Raw genomic sequence first — 20,593 nt, 5'->3', positions numbered from 1 at the left:
CAAAGTGCTGGGATTACAGGCATGAGCTACCACACCCAGCCTCATCTTCTATTTCTGTGCTGCCCACTGTGTCCATCTGAAAGGGCTGACCCCTGGGCCTGGTAATTTTGGACTGTCGGTAGTTTGGAATGGGTGTGTCACTACTGCCCTCTAGAACCAGGTCTTGGTTACTGATCGCAGCAGCCAGACAGGAGCCCTGCAAACAAAACCCTTGGTTAAGGCAAGAAGTCCGTCTTCTCTTTAATAATAACCTCATGTTTGAGGTTAATAAGTGGAGGTTCTTTAAAGGGCACATGATTGAGGCTCCACAGTCCGCTGGCTACTTTCCCGTGAGAACTTCCAACAGGGCTGTGGTTCCCTGTTTCTAGAGAAGGGATAAAAAACCAGGGCTGGAATGCGCATTATAAATGACAATTTAGGCCAAGCATGGTGGGTCACATCTGCAATCCTAGCACTTAGAGAGGCCAAGGTAGGAGGATTGATTGAGCCCAGGAGTTTGAGACCAGCCTGGGCACCATGGTGAAACCCTGTCTCTACTAAAAATACAAAATTAGCTGGGCATGGTGACGCATGCTCCTGTATAGAGCTCTCAGGGGCCAGCACATCTGAGCACACGCCTAAGGCTCTGGGTGGAGGGGAGCGCAGACTTGTTCTCTGTTCCCAGAGCTTCCTCATCAAGAGCAAGGCTGGAAAGTCCCAGAGAAGGTGAAGGAGATGTATTCAGCGGGAAGCAGGAGCTGCTGTAAACAGCCACCTGGTTTGCTAAGAGATTCAAGAACTGTAGAATGGGACCGGTAAGTCGGTGATGCTCCTGTAGCCTCCTTGTCAGGGATAATGACAGGACGCCGAGCAGACCCTGAGCCGGCCAGACTGGAGAGCGTGGGTTGGAAATGCAGTTCTGCCGGACTGACCTGCTGCACCTCTCTGCTCTCGACCCTGTGTGTCCCAGGGCACAGAGAAGACCCTTGATATGCAAATATTTGATGCTAATGATCACAGCAGCGACATGTTACTGTGAATATCCTCATTGTGTCCAGGCCAAATAATAAGTTGGCAGGAGTTGCTTGCTCTCTCTAATAGGCTTTATTTATTTATTTATTTTTGAGATGGAGTCTTGCTCAGCCACCCGGGCTGGAGTGTAGTGGCGCCATCTTGGCTCACTGTGATCACCGTCTCCTGGGTTAAAGTGATTCTTCCCTCTCAGCCTCCTGAGTAGCTGGGATTACAGGCACCAGCCATCATGCCCAGCTAATTTGTGTATTTTAGCAGAGATGGGGTTTTGCCATGTTGACCAGGCTGGTCTTGAACTCCTCACCTCAGGTGACCTGCCCACCCCAGCCTCCCAAAGTGCTAGGATTACAGGCATGAACCACTGCACCTGGCCCAGACTTTATTTTTTGAACTATTTTATGCTGACAGAAAAAATTGAGCAGGAAGTACAGACAGTTCTCCATATACTCCTTAACCCCTATTATTATCTTGCATTTGTGTGGCATATATTTTGAAATCAATGAGCCTATATTGATATGTTATTATTAACTAATGTCCATGGTTTACATTAGGGCTCCCCCTTGGTGTACCATATTCTGAGGGTTTGGACAAACGTGTCATGGCCTGAAGCCGTCATTGTAGCGTGACACAGGACAGTTTCAATGCCCGAAAGATCCCCTCTGCTCCAATAGTCATCTCTTCCGCACCCCGCCTCACCCCAAAGCCACAGGTCATTTTTTTTACTGTCTCTATAGTTTTGCCTTTTCCAGTGTCATCTAGTGAAATTATATAATACGTAGCCTTTTCAGATTAGCTTCTTTCGCTTAGTGATACGAATGTAAGTTTCTTCCATGTTTTTTCAGAGCTTCATAGCTCATTCTGTCTAAGCCCTGAGTAATATGCTATTGTCTGGGTGTTCCATCGTTTGTGAATGGAGACATTCACCTACATAAAGACATCTTGGTTGTTTCCAGGTTTTGGTAATTATGAATAAAGCTGCTATAAACATCTGCGTGCAGGTTTTTGGGTAGATGTAAGTTTTTAACTCATTTGAGTAAATACCAAGGAGCACTATTTCTGGATCTCATTGGGAGACTGTGTTTAGCTTTGCAATAAACGATCACGCTGTGCTTCAAAATGGCTGCACCTTGTTGCATTCCCATCAGCAATGAATGGTAGCTTCTCTGGCTCCCGTCCTCACCAGCATGTGCTCGGGGTTCGGTTTCTCAGCATGTTTGACATTCTCAGTGTTTTGAATTTGAACGGTTCTAACAGGTGTGCAGTTGTATCTCATTGTTGACTTAATTCGTAATTCCCTAATGACACCTGCTGTTAAGCCTCTTTACTTATGCTTATTTGCCATCTGTATATCTCTTTTGGTGAGGTATCTGCTCAGATCTTTTGCTCATTTGCTCATTTTCTAATTAGGCCATCTCTTTTCTTATTGCTGAGTATAAGTGTGCTTTGTATGTTTTGGGCATCAGTCATCAGACATGTGCTTTGCAAATATTTTCTCCTGGCCTGTGGCTTGTCTTCTTGTTCTCACAGGCTGCTACGCATTTGGGTGTTTAGCAGGGCCAGTGAGGACAACACCAGTGTCTCCCACGGCCTGGGTGTGTGTGTGCAGAGGAATACACTCACTGGAAAGCAGACTGGGATGTGAGGCCATATCTGGGTAGTGGGAGAGAGTTTGGGCTGGAGGAACGTTGGTTTTGGATGGAAATATGTCAGCCTCCATTGCTTTAGCTCCATCCTTCCATTCATCCAACCAATATTTATGAAGTGCCTGCTCTGTACCCAGTATGATTCTAGGTAGCAGGAAAGCAAAGATCAGTGAGAAGAGACCCCACCTTCAAAACACTCACAGGCCAGTTTGGGAGGTGGTCATTTCCATATAGCGTGAAAACACCCCAACCTCCAGTGTGGGCAATATAGGGAGACCCTGTCTCTATAAAAGTTAGGAAAAAAAATAAAAACAGGCATGGTGGCCTGTGCCTGTAGTCCCAGTGACTCAGGAGGACAAGGTAGGAGGACTGTTTGAGCCCAGGAGTTCCAGGCTGCAGTTAGCTATGATCGCACCACTGTACTCCAGCCTGGGCAACAGAGCGAGACTCCAACTCAAAATAAAAAGCCCTCCAATGGAGGGACGGGCGGGTTGTGGAGGGGACAGGGAAGGTTATTGGGCAGGGGGCAATCACAGGAGAAGGAGAATCAGCGTGAAGATCTCACCTACTCCATGGTCTCCACTAGGAAGTGTTCCATTTTCTGCTGAGCCATTTGTATGGGTGCCCAGGAGAATCCCATTCCCAGAAGGCAGAGGGTGGGGGTGGGGGGGGGGGCACACCATGCTCTCACTGTTGCAGCCACAGCTTCCTCTTTGTCACTTTCACAGGCTACCTTCATCCCCGAACAGGAACTGCTGCAAGGCCTGCAGCAGCCATGGACGAGCAGCTCTGGAGATGGGGTAAGTGTTCTGTGCACCCCGGAAGAACAACTTGTAGCCTAGTCTTGGGGCAGCAGCTACGCTCAACCCTGGGGGATGACAGATTCAGGCTTGTTCCCTCAGGTGCACGTGTGCGTGTGCTCGTGTGCATCTTCCTCCTCTGCCCTCATTCCTGTAAGGTGCATCCTCAGGAAGATGGAGTTACTCCACAGTCACTACAGTTGTGAAGGGGAACCAGGCAACTTCCCATTTTCGAGGTTCCACAATTGGCAATATGGGGAAATCTTACCCGATTACCACACAACTGGATTATTTCAATACAAGCTTGTCCAAGCTGTGGCTTGTGGGCCACATGTGGCTCAGGACGACTTTGAATGCGGCCCAATACAAATTCATAAACTTTCTTAAAAGATTATGAGATTTTGTTTTGTGATACATCAGTATCATTAGTGTTAGTGTATTTTATGTGTGACCGGAGATTATTCTTCTGCTAGTGGGAATGTAATCTGGTATAGCTACTATGGAAAACAGTGTGGAGTTTCTTTAAATAATTAAAAGTAGAACTACCAATGGACCCAACAATCCCACTACTAGGTATCTACCCAGAGGAAAGGAAGTCACTATCTAAAAAAGATACTTGCACATGTGTGTTTATAAGCAGCACAATTCACAGCTGCAAAATTGTGAAACAACCCCAAATATCAATCAATGAGTGGATAAAGAAACTGTGGTGTGTATATATGACAGAATACTACTCAGCCATAAAAAGGGATGAATTAATGGCGTTCACAGTGATCCAGATGAGACTGGAGACTATTATTCTAAGTGAAGTAATTCAGGAATGAAAAACCAAACGTCACATGTTCTCACTGACATGTAGGAGCTAAGCCATGAGGACGCAAAGGCATAAGAATGATCCAATGGACTTTGGGGGCTTGGGGGCTTGGGGGGAAGGGAGGAAAGGGGGTGAGGGATAAAAGACTATAAATGGGGGTACAGTGTGTGCTGCTTGGGCGATGGGTGCACCAAAATCTCACAAATCACCACTAAAGAACTTATGTGACCAAATACCACCTGTACCCCAATAACCTATGGAAAAAAACAAAATGCTTGGGAACAGAGGTGTTTTGGATTTGGAATTTTTTTTTTTTTTTTTGAGACACAGCATCACTCTATGGCCCAGGCTGGAATGTGGCTCGATCTCGGCTCACTGCAACTTCTACTTCCCAGGTTCAAGCGATTCTCCTGCCTCAGCCTCCCAGGTAGCTGGGACTTCAGGCGCAAGCCACCATGCCCATCTAATTTTTTTTTTTTTTTTTTGAGACGGAGTTTCGTTGCTGTTACCCAGACTGGAGTGCAGTGGCACGATCTCAGCTCATCGCAACCTCCGCTTTCTGGGTTCAGGCAATTCTCCTGCCTCAGCCTCCTGAGTAACTGGGACTATACAGGCACGTGCCACCATGCCCAGCTAATTGTTGTATTTTTAGTAGAGATGGGGTTTCACCTTGTTGACCAGGATGGTCTCAATCTCTTGACCTCGTGATCCACCTGCCTCGGCCTCCCAAAGTGCTGGGATTATAGGTGTGAGCCACCACGCCCGGCTGCCCGTCTAATTTTAATAATTTTATTAGACATGGGGGTTTCATCATATGAGTCAGACTGGCCTCGAACTCCTGACCGCAGGTGATCCACCTGCCTCTGCCTCCCAAAGTGCTAGGATTACAGGCATGAACTACTGCGCCTAAATGAATTTTGGATTTAAAAATTTTTTTGGAAATATTTGTATTATATTCACCAGTTGAGCATCCTTGATCCAAAAATCAGAAATCCAAAATGTGCCAATGATCATTTCCTTTGAGCACGACCTTTGAGCATCATGTCGGCACTCAGAGTTTTGAATTTTGGAGTATTGCAGATTTTACTATAAATTTTGGATTAGGGCTGCTTAACACTGTTTTATCTTTCATGGTGCTGAAGTTGACTGGGGTCTCCTGGATCATTCTTGTGAGATTTGCAAGATTGCTGTCAGACAGTGGCTTGGGCTGGAGTCACAAAGGAAGGTCTCTTTGTCTGCATGTCTAGTGATTGATGTCTGCGGTAGGCTGAGACTACAGTTGGAGCTGCCACCCCAGGCACATGGCCTCTTCATGCGGCCTGAGCTTCCTCCTGCCACAGAACTGGAGACAGAGAATCCCACAAAGACTGGGGAGAAGCTGCTTCCCCTTGTAAGATTCAGCCTCAAACCCACATGTCATCCCCTCTGCTACAGTCCTAGGCCAATCCAGATTCAAGGAGAGGGGACATAGGCCCTAGTTCTTGATGACAGGAGTGTTAACATCACATCGACACACCATTGTAAGAGTAAGTGGGATGGGAGAGTGTGTTGAGGCCATTTTGGAAAATACCATCTGCCGCAGGGTGGAGCCTGGACAGTCTTGGCTTTTTGACTTCTTGGCTGGTTCTTTTACTCTAATTCACACTGAGCTGGAATTGACTACATGTAGATTAAAACCTTCTGTATGTCCCCAAATTCCCAAGAACAAAAAACCAACTGAAAAAAAAAAAAAACCCTTGGGAAATATTATTTACAAAATAGATGACAAAGGGTTAATTAGCTTTAAAATGTAAAGGACCCTTATAAATCAGCAAGAGTCTCCCAATTAGAAAAAAGAACTGAGGATTCGAAGGACAATTGACAAAAGAACTTTAAGTGGCTAGTGTGCATTTCAAAAGTTTACCAGAACTTAAAGAATGTAATTTTTTTTTCTTTTTATAGACAGAGTCTCACTATGTTGCCCAGGCTGGGCCTCAAACTCCTGGCTTCAACAAATTCTCCCATCTTGGCTTCCCAAAGTGCTGGGATTACAGGTGTGAATCACCACAGCCAGTCAATAATGTAAATTTTAATAAATAGGCTGGGCACGGTGGCTCATGCCTGTAATCCTAGCACTTTGGGAGGCCGAGGCAGGTGGATTGTCTGAGCTCAGAAGTTCGAGACCAGCCTCGGCAACATGGTGAAACCCCGTCTCTACTAAAAATACAAAAAATTAGCCAGGCATGATGGTGGGTGCCAGTAATCCCAGCAACTCAGGAGGCTGAGGTAGGAGAATCACTTGAACCCGGGAGGGGAGGCTGCAGTGAGCCGAGATTGCACCACTGCACTCCAGCCTGGGCAACAGAGTGAGACTCTGTCTCCTAAATAAATAAATACACCACCTATGTAATTGGCAAAAATGAAAACATTGACTATGCAAAGGCAAAAATATAGGAAAATGTGCCCTCTCAAACACTCCTGCTGGTAGGAGTATAAACTGGTACAAACTTTCTGTAAGGCAGTTGGGCAGTGAAAGTCGTAAATTTTTAAATAATTGTGAGTTGAAGTTTATCCTAGAGATATTAATGAGGACACTGATATTAGTATGAGGGTGTTTATTGTTATTTACCACATCAAAAAACACATAGAAACACCCTAACTGTTCATCAATGAATGAGTTGATGAAAGTTTATTGTCCATTTATATAATAGAGTATAATACTATTATGTAGTTAAAAGTAATGTTCATATGCACATTTATTTAAATGGAAACAAAAATACTAAAAAGTATAACATGATCCCATTTTTTGTCATATATATCTTAAGAAAATATACGTAACAATATTGTGTGTGTGTGTGTGTATTTACAACATTTCTGGGACAAGATTGGATTGATGCGGCTATTACTGAATAATGAAATTACTGTTGTTTACTTTTCTTGTACCTTTATTTTCCAGTTTTCTAAGTGAAAATGGCCTGAATACAAATAAATAAAAGCGTAAGATAAAGTAAAAATAAATTTTTATTTAAGATATTTCTTTAAAAGGGGATTGAGGAAGGGTATTTAGAGTAAACAGTCTGGAGCTGGACCCTGCTCTGACTCGTGACCTTTGTCAAGTTACTTCACCTCCTTAACCCTCAGCTTCCTGCCTTACTCAATGGGCACAATAAATTCTACCGCATAAGGTTATCACGAGCTGGCGTTCCCATTTCCCATTTCCATCCAACTTACAAAAGCGCCTTGCTGCACTCTCTCCTGAGCCTTCTCCCTTCTCTGATCTCCTTAACAAAGTGGTTTGAAGCAATCATTTATCACCACCTGTTATTAATATCTACTTATTGGCTAGCCACCCACTTGCTGGGTGAAGACCATGTCTTATTTGCAAAGGCCATGCATTTTCTGGAATTAGCCTTTCGTTCTCAACGTAGATTCACTCAGAACCAGGTCCATGAAGAGACGCATGCACTTTTGCACACACAGAATACACTCAGGAACACTTCCGTGTATTCGTAACTCGGTGTACGATGCTGAGCCCACAGCTGGGGGATCTCCTGTGATGAGCGCCTGCAATTGTTTGAGTAAGGAGATGACTTTGGGAGGAAAAGTGCTGAATTTGGTGGAAATCTTAATTTAGATGAAGAGGCTCGGCCATATTTGGTAAGTTCCTGTGGTAGCAGTTTAGGCAACTGATAGGCATGAAGAAAGGCTCTTGAGTGAGACGTTGGGAAGGCCTGAGCATGGCTTCTTTTGGGGAAGTTATCTGGGTAGCCAGGCGTGGGACACGCCCCCCCGCCCCCACTTCTCCCTATCCCCAAAAACAGGCATTGAGAGGCTCTTACTGCCCTCGCGTGGCCGCCTCTGGAACTGCCTATGAGAAGACCCGCCCAGCTTTAGACGGAATCATGGGGCTGGAGAGCACTCAGGCAGGCTGTCATTTAAGCTCCTCTGTTCCCACGTAAGCTTCTGGCAAGCAGGAAGCCTCTCTTGGCCTGTTTCTCAAGGCTTTTTGGCTCTTCCATCTCTTAAGTCCATGCCGTCTGAGCAAAGACCTTTTCTCCGTTGTAAGGAATTCTAAATTCTTCCGGCTGCAGCTTTCAGCAGCTCCTGACATCCTGGCCGAAGAGAAGAAAGGGAAAAACAGCAGCCCGACTTGAGAATCAGAGCTGGGCAGGGACACTGCTGGGGAGGGCTCTGGGCCCCGTCTTCGCCTCTTTCCAGACCCGTGGTCTTCAGATGTGCTCGGCAGAACACTCGCTAAAAGAATTGTTGCAAAGCTATGTTTTCCCTGTTAAAAATCAAGTTTAGCGGCTGGGTGTTGTGGCCCACGCCTGTAATCCCAGCACTTGGGAGGCCGAGGCGGGTGGATCACTTTCGGTCAGAAGTTCAAGACCAGCCTGGCCGTGATGGTGAAACCCCGTCTCTACTAAAAATACAAAAATTAGCTGGGCCTGGTGGCGCGTGCCTGTGCTCCCAGCTACTTGGGAGGCTGAGGCAGAATGGTTTGAACCAGGACGCGGGAGGTGGAGGTTGCCGTGAGCTGAGATCACTCCACTGCAGTCCAGCCTGGGCTACAGAGGGAGACTCCATTTAAAAAACAACAACAACAACAAAAAAAAACCAAAAAAAACCAAGTTTAGCCTAAAGCTACCCTTACGTATTTTAAGTTCAGTCTAAAGGGGAAGTGTAAAGAGTCCTTTCCCCCATTCACCCTCTCCTCTCCTGCTTTCTACTTCTGCCTTATCTCTCTGACTCGTCTGCCTTCCTCCTCTTTTATTTATTGATTTATTTATTTATTTTTATTTTCTTGAGACAGAATTTCACTCTTGTTGCCTATGCTGGAGTGCAATGGCATGATCTCGGCTCACCGCAACCTCCACCTCCCAGGTTTAAGCAATTCTCCTGCCTCAGCCTCCTGAGTAGCTGGGATTACAGGGAAGCGCCACTACGCCTGGCTAATTTTTTTATTTTTAGTAGAGACAGGGTTTCTCCCCGTTGGTCAGGCTGGTCTTGAACTCCCAACGTCAGGTGATCCACCCTTCAAAGTGTTGGGACTACAGGCGTGAGGCCCCGTGCATGGCCTCCTCCTCTGTTTTTAAGGAACTACCTGTATATAACCCAAGATAATTTCCCTATTTTAACGTCAGCTACTTAGTCATCTAAATTCTATTGGCAAAGTCCCTTCACAGCAGTACTAAATCAGAATCTTAAAATCTTTAGAATTCAGCCAGCCACAACAATTGGCATTTTGCCAACCTTAGGTAACCAGGAGTTTTTGTTTTTCATGAATAACAGTGATTTTTTAAAACAGCTTATTTATTTATTTATTTGACAAGGTCCTGCTCTGTGGCCCAGGCTGGAGTGCAGCAGCATGATCATACCTCACTGTAACCTCAAACTCCTGGGCTCAAGCGATCCTCCTGCCTCAGCCTCTCGAGTAGCTGAGACTACAGGAGCATGCCACCACACCCGGCTAATTTTTTAAAGTTTTTTGTAGAGATGGGGTCTCACTATATTCCCCAAGTGTTGAGATTACAGGCATGAGCCACTGCACCCAGCCTACTCATTTTTCAGTAAATTACAACCCGTAAGTTTTTTGTGGTTGAGCAACTTACCAGCTCTCATAATACTCGGGGAAGAGTTTCTGGGTTCCACAGGTTTTGCAGATTATTAAGCGGCTGTCTTTCTATCACGAATGAGCTTCCCAATGTAAGGGTTATTGCCGAGTTTAAAATGAAGAAACTGAGGCCAGTATAAAAAAATTAAATGCCAGTTCATTCAGCTCCCGGGCAAGGATCTATGATCTGGGGAAAGGGGGCCAGAGAAGTCTTGCTGACTTCCTGGGACGTGGGGTTTTTGTGGCTATGGGTAACAAGCAACAGCTGAGCTCTGATTGGCTCCAGGGGAGCGGGATTGGTACAGGGAAGGCCACTATTGGTTGGCAGGTTGTTGGGTGGGTTTTTCTAGTACAAGAGCCGGCCAGGGTTGCATCAGCCAGAGCCTTCCAGGGGAGCCATGCGGCAGAGCTAGGTGCCAAGCACAGAGCCAGGTGCTGGGTGCAGGGGTGGTTGTGTCCGGCCTCCCAGCGAGGCAACCGGCCTTACACCCAACATTAAATCTCTTTATTCAAAAAAGACAGAGGAAGATTTTCTTTTTAACAAAAAAAAAAAATTTATTTTCCACACTAATATTTGTACAGCTGTAAACTCAAGGAATCATCCAATACTTATACAAATCTAGGGGAACAATTAATAAGCACCTTCAGTGGTTTCCACAGTTTAAGAATTTACCATTAAAAAATTGTAGAATAAATCTAATAAAATGAATAAAATAGTTATAAAAATCATACAAAATCATGATGAACATTTGATATAGAGGGTTTAATATGAAACGATGAATACGAAAGAAAGTGAGACTAATTTATGGAGTTCGGCTATGTAAAAGACCTACATGGTCCTAAAATCTTGTGATTCTTGGGGCTATATTTGCCTCTCAAGACAAACTTCATTAAAGGAAAGACTCTCAATTCAGGTTCCAATGTACTGCAGAAGGAAGTGAGGACAAAGTCAGGAGAAGATGGGGCAGAGGGGCTGAGTCAACTGGGGTTTGAGGAAAAGAGGAGACACTCTCTTCCCCAAAGAGAGTATCAGGCAAGTTTTTCCATGTTCTCAAGTATAAGTGGTCTTTGGCAAAATATACCATTTTCTTTTTGGAGTGACTTAAGAGTTTTTCCGATTGCTATTCTTAAATCCCCTCTCCTACCAGTTTCTCTTGGGTTTTAAAATTTCTCTTCTTGATCAATCTCTTTTTTATGATACTTTTCATTGAATCTTCTCTCCTTTAGCCCATTCTTTACTGATTCAAACTCCTTATGCTGAACTTTTCAATAAAAAATTTCTGTTGTTTTAGGACTCTGGGAAGCAGTTGATAAAAAGGTGACACCACCTACGGATATGGTCAGAAGATGTTTTCTAAACAGATTGTAGAAATATAAACATGAAATGTGGCAATGATCTCTTTAATTAGATCATTGAGCAATAAAGGTTAAGGACCATCAGTATAAATATTCAATTCAGTCTTTCTGGATTGTGTTGTTAGATGACAATACATCCAACAAGAGCCACAGATTCAGGGAGAAACCACGGAGGGATGAGGTCATGGTTGAGTGTAAATTGGTTCTCTAGTGTGGAGGCCAGAGGTGAGGGTCTGTGGTGGGACATCATCTGGTGCCAGCCCCATCCTGTGCCTCAGATAGGTCTCCATGAAAAGGAGGGACATTGGTGCCAGCAATGGGGCTGAAGACAAGCACAGCAACAGAGAGTAGAAGGTTGGATGCAAGTATTTTGGGCAAAGAGGAATAATTAGCACTCTTTTATATAATTTAAGGCACATCAAAACAATCCCCTATTCTGAAATAGCTGACCTACACCTTGAAATTCCTACCATCAGACATTCTTTTGACTTAATCCTTTAACTAACAAATGCCAATATCCTACTCTCAAATATTGGCATTCTATCTAGGAGGGGCTACTCATTATCACCAACCAAATACCCATATATCTCTAGGACAGGGTAGGTTTTGATCAAAAAGCAGAGCATGCACATTATAATGGGAGTCTTAGACAAGATGACGATTGAGAGGAACTGAGGAGTAAAACTACAGGAGTATAAAGAGGAAATTCAGAGAAACCAAAACAAAAAATTAAGGAATGCTAATCCCTCAACTCCCAACCTTTCCTAGTCAAGCCTTGGCTTTTATGTCAAAGAGCTGACAGGATGGTGCGTGCCTCAAAGTAAGACTGAGCTCATAAGGCCACAGGGAAGGATGCAACTCACACTTGGGAGGTTCTGCTCACCACTAGGGGCCTAGGATTGGGAAAAGGTCCTAGGACATTGGGATGGGCATATAATCCTCACTCAGTGGTGTATAAGTCTTTCTGAGGGTTGGGGTAAGGGTGGAGGGTTCTGTCCTTGCATAGGGGTAGAGACTTTTCCATTAGAGAATCCCAGGGTGCATGTTTTGGGGAACAGTGAGGGAAAAGTTGTTGGGGCTCAGGCTAGGCTGGGTCTGGGCCTAGTGGCCACTCAGCCAAAGGACACTTTTCAATCTGGACCAAGTTGCTTCAAGTAGAGTGTCGCTGTGAAATATTCGGAAAGGAAATAAGGCACTCTTGTCTTCATTTCCGCTCGATACAGTCAACTCCCAGGGTGTTGTCGGGGCAACGGCACGTCCTACTCCCTGGTGTGGCCAAGCAGAGGTGGGTGCAGCCGCCATTGTTCACTGAGCAGTAGTTATGGCCTGGAAAAGGCAGAAATCAGTTTAATAGCCCTCTCTCTGACCTGACTCCATCGCCATTTAAGAGAGTGTCCTTCTTATTGTGTGTGACCCCTTTTTAGTTTCCATGAAGCCACACTAGGAAGGGCTTCAGGAGAATGGGCCACTGTGCTAGACAGTCAGCCGAGCTGATCCATTGTCTGTTTCCTCAGCATTAAACCAGACAGATAAAAACACAGATTCCCAACTTGGGGGCTATTCAGATTTTCTAGTAAGGCTATTAAACAGATCTCAGGGGAGTTCTTCAGCTCTGACTATAACATGGAGTTGGAATTTTAAAGTACAAAGTTCTCTCTATGTAGCTTGCACTCCCAGCTTCACACAGACAGGAAAAGAGGAGGGAAGCTGAGAAAGAAAGTGGGTGATGGGAAGGGTCTTCAAGAGGCAGCATAGCACAGACTCCAGGGCCAGGCTGCCTGGACTTGCCCTGTGAGCTGCGTGACTTGAAGCAAGTTGCTTCAGTTTCCTTATTTGTGCAATGAACATAATGACAGTACCCACCTCGTAGGGTTGCTATGAGGATAACATGAACTAATGAATACAAAGCATTTAGGACTCTAAGTGGGTTGATATATGTGAAGTTCTTAGCTCACAGTAAGTGCCACACATATGTTTGCAACAATTATTATTAATTATTGTTATTGCTGTTAGGCCAGATGGATGGACTTTTATCCCAACATTGTAATATCCTCATCTGACTATTAGAACCCAAAGACCCTATACTTTTATATCCAGCCCGAAACTCAATACTTTTCCTCATCCTGACAACTTTGTGACCTAATATTTTCTGTTTATTTAACTGGTTCACCTGCTGATGAAGAGTCTGGATGCAAAGGACTGCATCTCTCTATCAGCATAATCGAGGCTACTAGTGGCCATCCGCATAGCAGCCAGAGTGTGGGTTCTGAGCCTCCAGGTGCGCCCAGTACCCCAGCAGTAAAACAGCACGAGAGAGTTACCTTGGGGACACTGGGACAGGGCCGTGGTGATGCCATACAGCCGGGTCTGCTTGTGGGGATGGAAAGCATCCATCTCCTTGGAAATCGCAAGATCGAGAGCAACCACGGAATTCCTACAAAGCACCAAAGGGCAGAAGGTGAAAACACATCTGATGGCCTGAACTCATATCTACAGGGCAGTCTCTTTTGTCATTATGAGGATAAACTGGAGGCCATAAGCAGACACGATGGCGTTGCTTCCTAGACATCCCTTCCTTCTCCTGGGGTGGGTCAAGCCTGCATTTTTCTGGCTTTTTACAAGAAGATAAAGACCAGCTAGCTCCCCCTCCCACTCTAAATCCCAGGCAGGAAATGAGTTTTCTAGACAGATGCCCCTGGCCAGCTGTCTTCTTAGTTTAATGCCTTCTTTTGCAGGAGGGGTGGTCAAGAAGAGGCTGTGGGAATCCTGCAGTTTAACAACTATAATGAAGCAGGGACATAAAGTGGACAGGAAGCCCACTGGCCACACAACCCCGGGCCAGCTCCTGGGGAAAGAACCAACGTGTTGAGGAAGCCCATGTTTAAAGACTTGAAACCGCACAGTCAGGAGCATCTGGGTGACAAATGACACCTCCTGTCCCTTAGGGCCTTGTCCTCCCTCCTTCTTCAGTCCCTCTCTTGCCTCCTGACAACAAGAAGAATGAGGGAGAGGAGACATCTCTAGAGGGGACATTTCTGAAGGCTCAACCAAGAGGGCAGATGGGAAGGGCCTGGCCTCCCAGAGACAGTAGGTGGAGGGGCAGGCCCATGCAACCCCCACGGCTGTAGCCCACGTACATCTTCCAGTCTGTGTAATACAGATTCTTCCCGAAGCTTGTCACAGCGAAAGGATAGTGGAGCCCTTCGAGAACCCTGCGTCTGCTGGGCTGAGTGGGGTTCAGGCATTCTGCCCGATTGGTGCCTGTGTGGAATGGAAACAAGTCATTCATTGTTCATGCAAGAAATGGCCCCTTTGTGCAAAAAAAAAAAAAAAACAAAAAAAAACACAAAAAAACAAGAGTAATGAGGGCAAGAGTGGGAGAAATTAAGCATTACGTTGACAAACCCGAGAGAACACACGGGGCTTGCCCTTAAAAACTGGGAAGTTGGCCGGGTGCGGTGGCTCACGCTCGTAATCCCAGCACTTTGGGAGGCCGAGGCGGGTGGATCACGAGGTCAAGAGATTGAGACCATCCTGGTCAATATGGTGAAACCCCATCTCTACTAAAAATACAAAAATTAGCTGGGCATGGTGGCGCACGCCTGTAGTCCCAGCTACTCGGGAGGCTGAGGCAGGAGAATTGCCTGAACCCAGGAGACGGAGGTTGCGGTGAGCCGAGATCGCACCATTGCACTCCAGCCTGGGTAACAAGAGCGAAACTCCGTCTCAAAAAAAAAAAACAAAAAAAAAAAAAAACTGGGAAGTTGTCCCTTCCTCCTGTCTTGCTTCTGCTGGGGAGGCACGAGCCAGGGGAGAGGAATGAATGCAAGTTGTGAATTGCTTGTGGTGTCAGGATGACTACAGGCTCTGTGCTGTGCCACTTACAACACCGGGGTGGCCAACTTTTTCTTAAGCACCAGAGAGTAAATTATTTCAGGTCTTGCAGGCCAAGAGGCAAAGCCAAGGACAGTACACAGGTATCTATACAACCATTTAGTGTACCAGTTAAAAATGTAAAAACCATTCAGAGCTTCTGGGTTATATAAAAACAGGTGGCTAGTTAGATTTGGCCCCAGGGCCATAGTTTGCCCACCCCTGACTTAGGAGATTGAGACCCTCCCTGGACAGCGTCCAGCTTTCCATCACCTGCATCCACCCAACAGAGCTGAGATGAGAAGGCATCAAAGGTCAGTCCATTGGGCAAGCCCAGGTCATCCTGCACAAGGATCCTTCGGTTCGTGCCGTCCATGTAGGAAGTTTCAATCTTGGGGTTATCTCTGTTCCAGTCTGTCCAGTAAAGGTTCCTGGAGGAGGAAAAGGTGGGGAAAGAAGAAAAATCATAGAGATGCATGAGAAAAAGCTCACGAAAAGCACTTGGAAAGAATTCCGATGAAGAGATTGGCAGACATGAAAACACAGAACCACTGAAAGGATCGAGAGGGGAGAAAACACATTTTCTTTTGCAAGGACACTTGGATTTGGTTTCTCAGTTGAGTTTGATGATTCCATTACTAACAAATTTGGTCCCCTTTACATAACTGACGTGTTATAGCTCAGTGAAGCTGTTCGCAAAAGCAAACAAAGTATAAGCCTGTAAGTGACATAAATACATGGAATTCCTGCAGGGGACGAGGCTAGCACAAGAAGCAGATGTTGGCAGGGGCTGTGGTCAAAGCACCTGCCTTCAAGGAGGCGGCTGAGTGGCCACAGAGTAAGAGCTGTGGTCTCAAAGGGAAGGAATCAGTGTCGAGGAGCCAAGGGCTTGTTGTGTGTAAGAGGTAGCGCTTGCAATAAGAAGGAAGAGAAGGCAGGGATGTGCCGAAGAAACCCATAGGAAGGGGTCTCCAGGGTGTTCAGGCTGAGTCTGCCCCAGAAAGCAGCCTCAGGGGTCCATTTAGGCCGCCCTGCTGCTCTTCTGGAGTTGCTACAACCTGAGTGTTGATCTACATTGAAGCCAAATGGAAAATATCCAGTTTCTGGGCATGTCAACTTATAAAGTCTCTTAGCAAAAGATTTGAAAGTGAGACATGGTATCAAGTCCACACTGTTCATGTTCCTGCATTGTACCATGGATGTCTACAAGTCACCAACTGTAGACTCTTTCATTCTGCACTCATTAATTTCAGGAGCGCAATGCTGGCGTTAGAGCCTCACATCTGAGAATCTCTAAAAGGGGCAGATACAAATCAAAGAGTTGCACACACATATTCACTCAAAGATACCCTCTCACGGAATCCGTTACAATGCCTCTGGGATTCACCAGGTCGGTCTCAAAGAGCACCCGGCGCTGCGTGCCATCCAGCTTTGCCACTTCTATTCGATCCAGGTTAGAGTCTGTCCAGAAGATGTTGCGGCCAAGGTGATCAAGCGCAATGCCTTCCGGACTTCCAAGATCTAGAAGTAAACACAGAGCTCCTCTGTTTTTTTTCTAAACAGTGAGATGAGGTTTTCTGAATACTCAATGTTATTTCACATGGCGTCCAATCCTTGCACTTTGAGAAACCAAATGGGAATGTGAAATGCTTGTGGTATTTTATAAGGTCAGCAACCCTCAAAGTGACAAATTCAAAAATGCCATTCACTCACTCTGTGGATATCCGTCATGCAGTGCATTGGGGACCAGGGCAGTAACAATGACTAAGCCGTGGCCCAGCCTTCCATGAGCCCACAGCCAACCACAAGTGACACTGAGTTCCAGGTCCTGTGAGAGCGAAGGAAAAACACTGGACCCAGCTTGGGGAGATCAGGGAGGGACTCCTGGGGGAGGCAACACTGGTTGAAGCTGGCAGCTGAAGGACCAATAGTAGTTTGTCAGACAAGAGTCCTGCATGAGGATTGTCTATGAAGCAGGATTGGCATGCAGGTATAAAGGAAGACGGGACGGTGGCATGAACAGGATGTCATTGCATATGGCTGGAGACCGTGGGGGTGGGGAGTGGTCAGAGTGAAGTCAGAATGCCGTGTTAATGAACTCAGAGCTTAGGCAGAGGGGAAGCAGAGGAAGATCTTAAGATGGGGAATGGAAAAATAGTTCTATTGTGTTCATCAATTACGGAGGAAAAAGGTCATTTCACAGAAATAATACTTTCAAGAAATCATAGCTGTTACTACTTTCATACAAGTATAAAAGGTACAAAGAAGGGGTGTCAGTGACCACAAATAACACCCCAGGAGTCTTTACTGAGTCACAGCAACCGATGTTCAAGCCAGGAGTTGCCACTGGGTAACATGAACCTTCACTGTGAACCCTCAGCACCCATCTCACTTTCCTGGAAGCTCAAGATTGCACTGGTGTTATATTTACAGCTTTTAAAAATTAATAATAACAATTTGGGTTTTACTGATATCACTTAGGATTCTTTCCTCCCCACTAATTAAAGGAATGAAGGTTATTTAGTATGGCTGGAGTATAAGCAGGAAGGAGAAGAGGCTACCCTACCTGAGGGATCTGGGCTATGAAGAAAACCATTCCAATACTGTGTTCTTTTTCTTTCATTCTTTTTTTTTTTTTTTTTGATACAGAGTCTCATTCTGTCACCCAGACTGGAGTGCAGTGGCGCGATCTCAGCTCACTGCAACCTCCACCTCCTGGGTTCAGTGATTCTCCTGCCTCAGCCTCCCAAGTAGCTGGGATTACAGGCGTGCGCTACCATGCCCGGCTAATTTTTTTGTATTTTTAGTAGAGACAGGGTTTCACCATGTTAGCCAGGCTGGTCTTGAACTCCTGACCTCAAGTGATCTGCCTGCCTTGCCCTCCCAAAGTGCTGGGGTTACAGGTGTCAGCCACCACACTCGGCCCCAATACTGTGTTCTTTTGTCAATATACAAGCAATGCAGACCCTCATTTCCCTTTGCATCAGCCTTCACCAGAGGCCTCCCATGATGGTGAGCATGGATGCTGGCCACATCCGATCCCCCAGAAAGAAAGCCCACCAGAGGAAGTTTATTGAGAATTAGAAACCTCCCTGAACAAGGTCTTTATTATCTAAACCTAAAGTAGAAATCTGTAAAGTATTAAAATATTTCCCACATTCCCTAGAGGAAAAGGGACAGTGAGACTGACCTCCAAACGTCCCTTCTGGCTTTCAGATAGAACCAGAATAAGTCATTGTGGAGTATATTTGGAAGGAGCTCCTGTCTCTTGGCTCTCTCATCCTGCATGAGAGACAGGAGCCACTCAGACATACACAAAGAGAACAGAGGGAAGAGGCTGCTGTGTGAGAGTATTTTTGTGAGGCGCCCGGAGGAAGCTCCGAGCCTGTCATCTCCTTAGAAACAGCCCTGGTCCCGATCCGAAACCCAAGAGCAATCAATCCCCTTCTCCCTCAACTCAAAATACTTCTTCATAAGCTACTCTTCCAAGGGAATAGTCTGAAAAATCTTATCCTTCCATGTGAAGTCCGAGGAAGGAGGATTCCTTACCGCTCGTCAAAGATATGATGCTTTTTCAAGATACTTGGCTGGGATTATAACTCAAGAAAAGAAAGAAAAGCCTGGGGTTCGGGGCTGTTATGAAATAAGGAAGAAAATAAAGTGATACCTAACTCACTGTCACTCACTAGGGAAGCACCAACCTATACCACGCTAAGGAGTTAACTTTTTTCTCTCTTAAAAAAAAAAATTATTCCCAGTGATCTTTCTTCTGCAGAGGTCACATTCTGGTTTAATTCTGTGTTTTCACAGTAAGTAGGCTTTTGCTTGGAATGTTTCTTATTGTGCTTACAGAATTCTTGGATGACTATGAGCTCCAAAAGCAACAGGAAATAGCAAACGATGACCTATTCCCCTCTTCCACTGGGTTTTAAAATGAAATCGCAGATAATAACAGGAACATTTTTAACACAGAGAGAGAGGCATTTTCAAACTGTTTTTCACTAAACCAAAGCATGAAAACTGGCAGACATGATTTAAATAGCCTGTTGGCTTCCAGAAAAGGGTTCAGGGTCTATATCCGAAGCCAGACATAGTTAATTCAACCTCAGCTTAATTCCTGCTGCATCATCTCTAGTGAAGGCAACAAAGAAGGGGAAAAAAAATGCTTCAGGGGGTTGTTCCATAGGCACAGGAAACCTTCTAGAATATCAATTGTTAGGGAAACATTCCATTGAAAATAGAAAAAGGTACATTCAGTGCCAATTGAAAAGAAATACAAAATGAGGCTGTTCTATTTTAAAGATGTATCTTTGGTGTGAATATTTTGCAGAGAACGCAAGATGACTCCACAGAACAAATATCATCAGCATGACAATGTCGAATGAGCAAAAATATTCTCAAGTTGGTTGATGAGTCACTGACTTAAGCAACATGTAATACTTGACCATTTCAGCACAGTGAAATTTTTGGAGGTCCTTGGATTTTTGTTGTAATGATCTTTGAACTAGATAAATCATATCCATGTAAAACAGTCTTGATTGGTTGAATGTAGGCATAAAAAAATGCACAGAATCCTTGGTTGAAATTGGCATCCTTAATTGAGGAATTTCCTCAATAGAGGAATTGAGGTTGAATACCGAAGAGTTGACTGTGTCTGACCTTCATGTACTTTATCATAGTAATGCAACAAAAGACTGAGAAACGTTTCTGAAAGTTGGGCTTAATTTGCTGTGCTTTTCTGGCATAGTGGCCACCTGGGCTGCTAGAAGCAAAATCAAAAAGGGAAAATGCTGTTTTCTCGCTTACCTTGTCTAATGATGATGGTTGGCTCTCCGCCATGTAGACTAGCTCTCCCGATGGAAGGCTCACTGATGTCCGTCCAGTAAACCATCCTGTCCACACAGTCAAAGGCCAGGCCAATGATGACTTTAGCCTGGAAGTGAAGACCAGTGGTGAGAATGGTCCATCTACAGGCATCTGAGTTACTGCTGATCACGAGAATTTTTTCACCTGCTTACAGGCTTTTGGATATCTTTTGTAATGAAGTGTCAAGTCTTTTGTCCATTTAAACATTTTTATGCGGTGAGCACGGTGGTTCATGCCTGTAATTCCCGTAGTTTGGGAGGCCGAGGTGGGTGGATCATGAGGTCAGGAAATCAAGACCATCCTGGCCAACATGGTGAAACCCCCATCTCTACTAAAAATACAAAAAATTAGCAGGGCATGGTGGCGCACACCTGTAATTCCAACTACTCAGGAGGCTGAGGGAGAATTGCTTGAACCCAGTAGGTGGAGGCTGCAGTGAGCCAAGACTGTGCCATTGCACTGCAGCCTGGGTGACACAGCGAGACTCCATCTCAAAAAAAAAAAATTATTGAGTTGTAGGAGTTGTTCATATATTTCAGACAAAATGCTTGTCATATACATATATATGCACAACTATATGTGTAGGAATTTGTGTGTGTGTGTGTGTGTGTGTGTGTGTGTGTGTGTGTGTGTGTGT

The 20,593-nt window shown here is 45.2% G+C and overlaps 1 protein-coding gene across 1 annotated transcript in view; it reads right to left on the bottom strand.

Annotated features, from left to right (window-relative positions):
* Positions 1-10,404: 10,404 nt before the first annotated feature.
* Positions 10,405-20,593, bottom strand: part of NID1 (nidogen 1) — a 92,163-nt gene continuing 81,974 nt past the window's right edge. Inside the window, exons 13-18 of the mRNA XM_032242033.1 lie at positions 19,897-20,023; positions 16,440-16,611; positions 15,364-15,521; positions 14,355-14,478; positions 13,539-13,651; positions 10,405-12,543 (exon numbers count right to left, since the gene is read on the bottom strand). Coding sequence (XP_032097924.1) covers positions 12,422-12,543; positions 13,539-13,651; positions 14,355-14,478; positions 15,364-15,521; positions 16,440-16,611; positions 19,897-20,023 — 816 coding nt within the window. The 3' untranslated portion in view covers positions 10,405-12,421. The remainder of the gene's footprint in view (positions 12,544-13,538; positions 13,652-14,354; positions 14,479-15,363; positions 15,522-16,439; positions 16,612-19,896; positions 20,024-20,593) is intronic.

The sequence above is a fragment of the Sapajus apella genome, unplaced genomic scaffold (assembly GCF_009761245.1).
Source record: "Sapajus apella isolate SASKATOON/1434 unplaced genomic scaffold, GSC_monkey_1.0 scaffold49, whole genome shotgun sequence".
NCBI lineage: Eukaryota > Metazoa > Chordata > Mammalia > Primates > Cebidae > Sapajus > Sapajus apella.
Note: the sequence above shows the minus strand (reverse complement) of the source record. Positions and strands in the feature narration are given on the sequence as shown.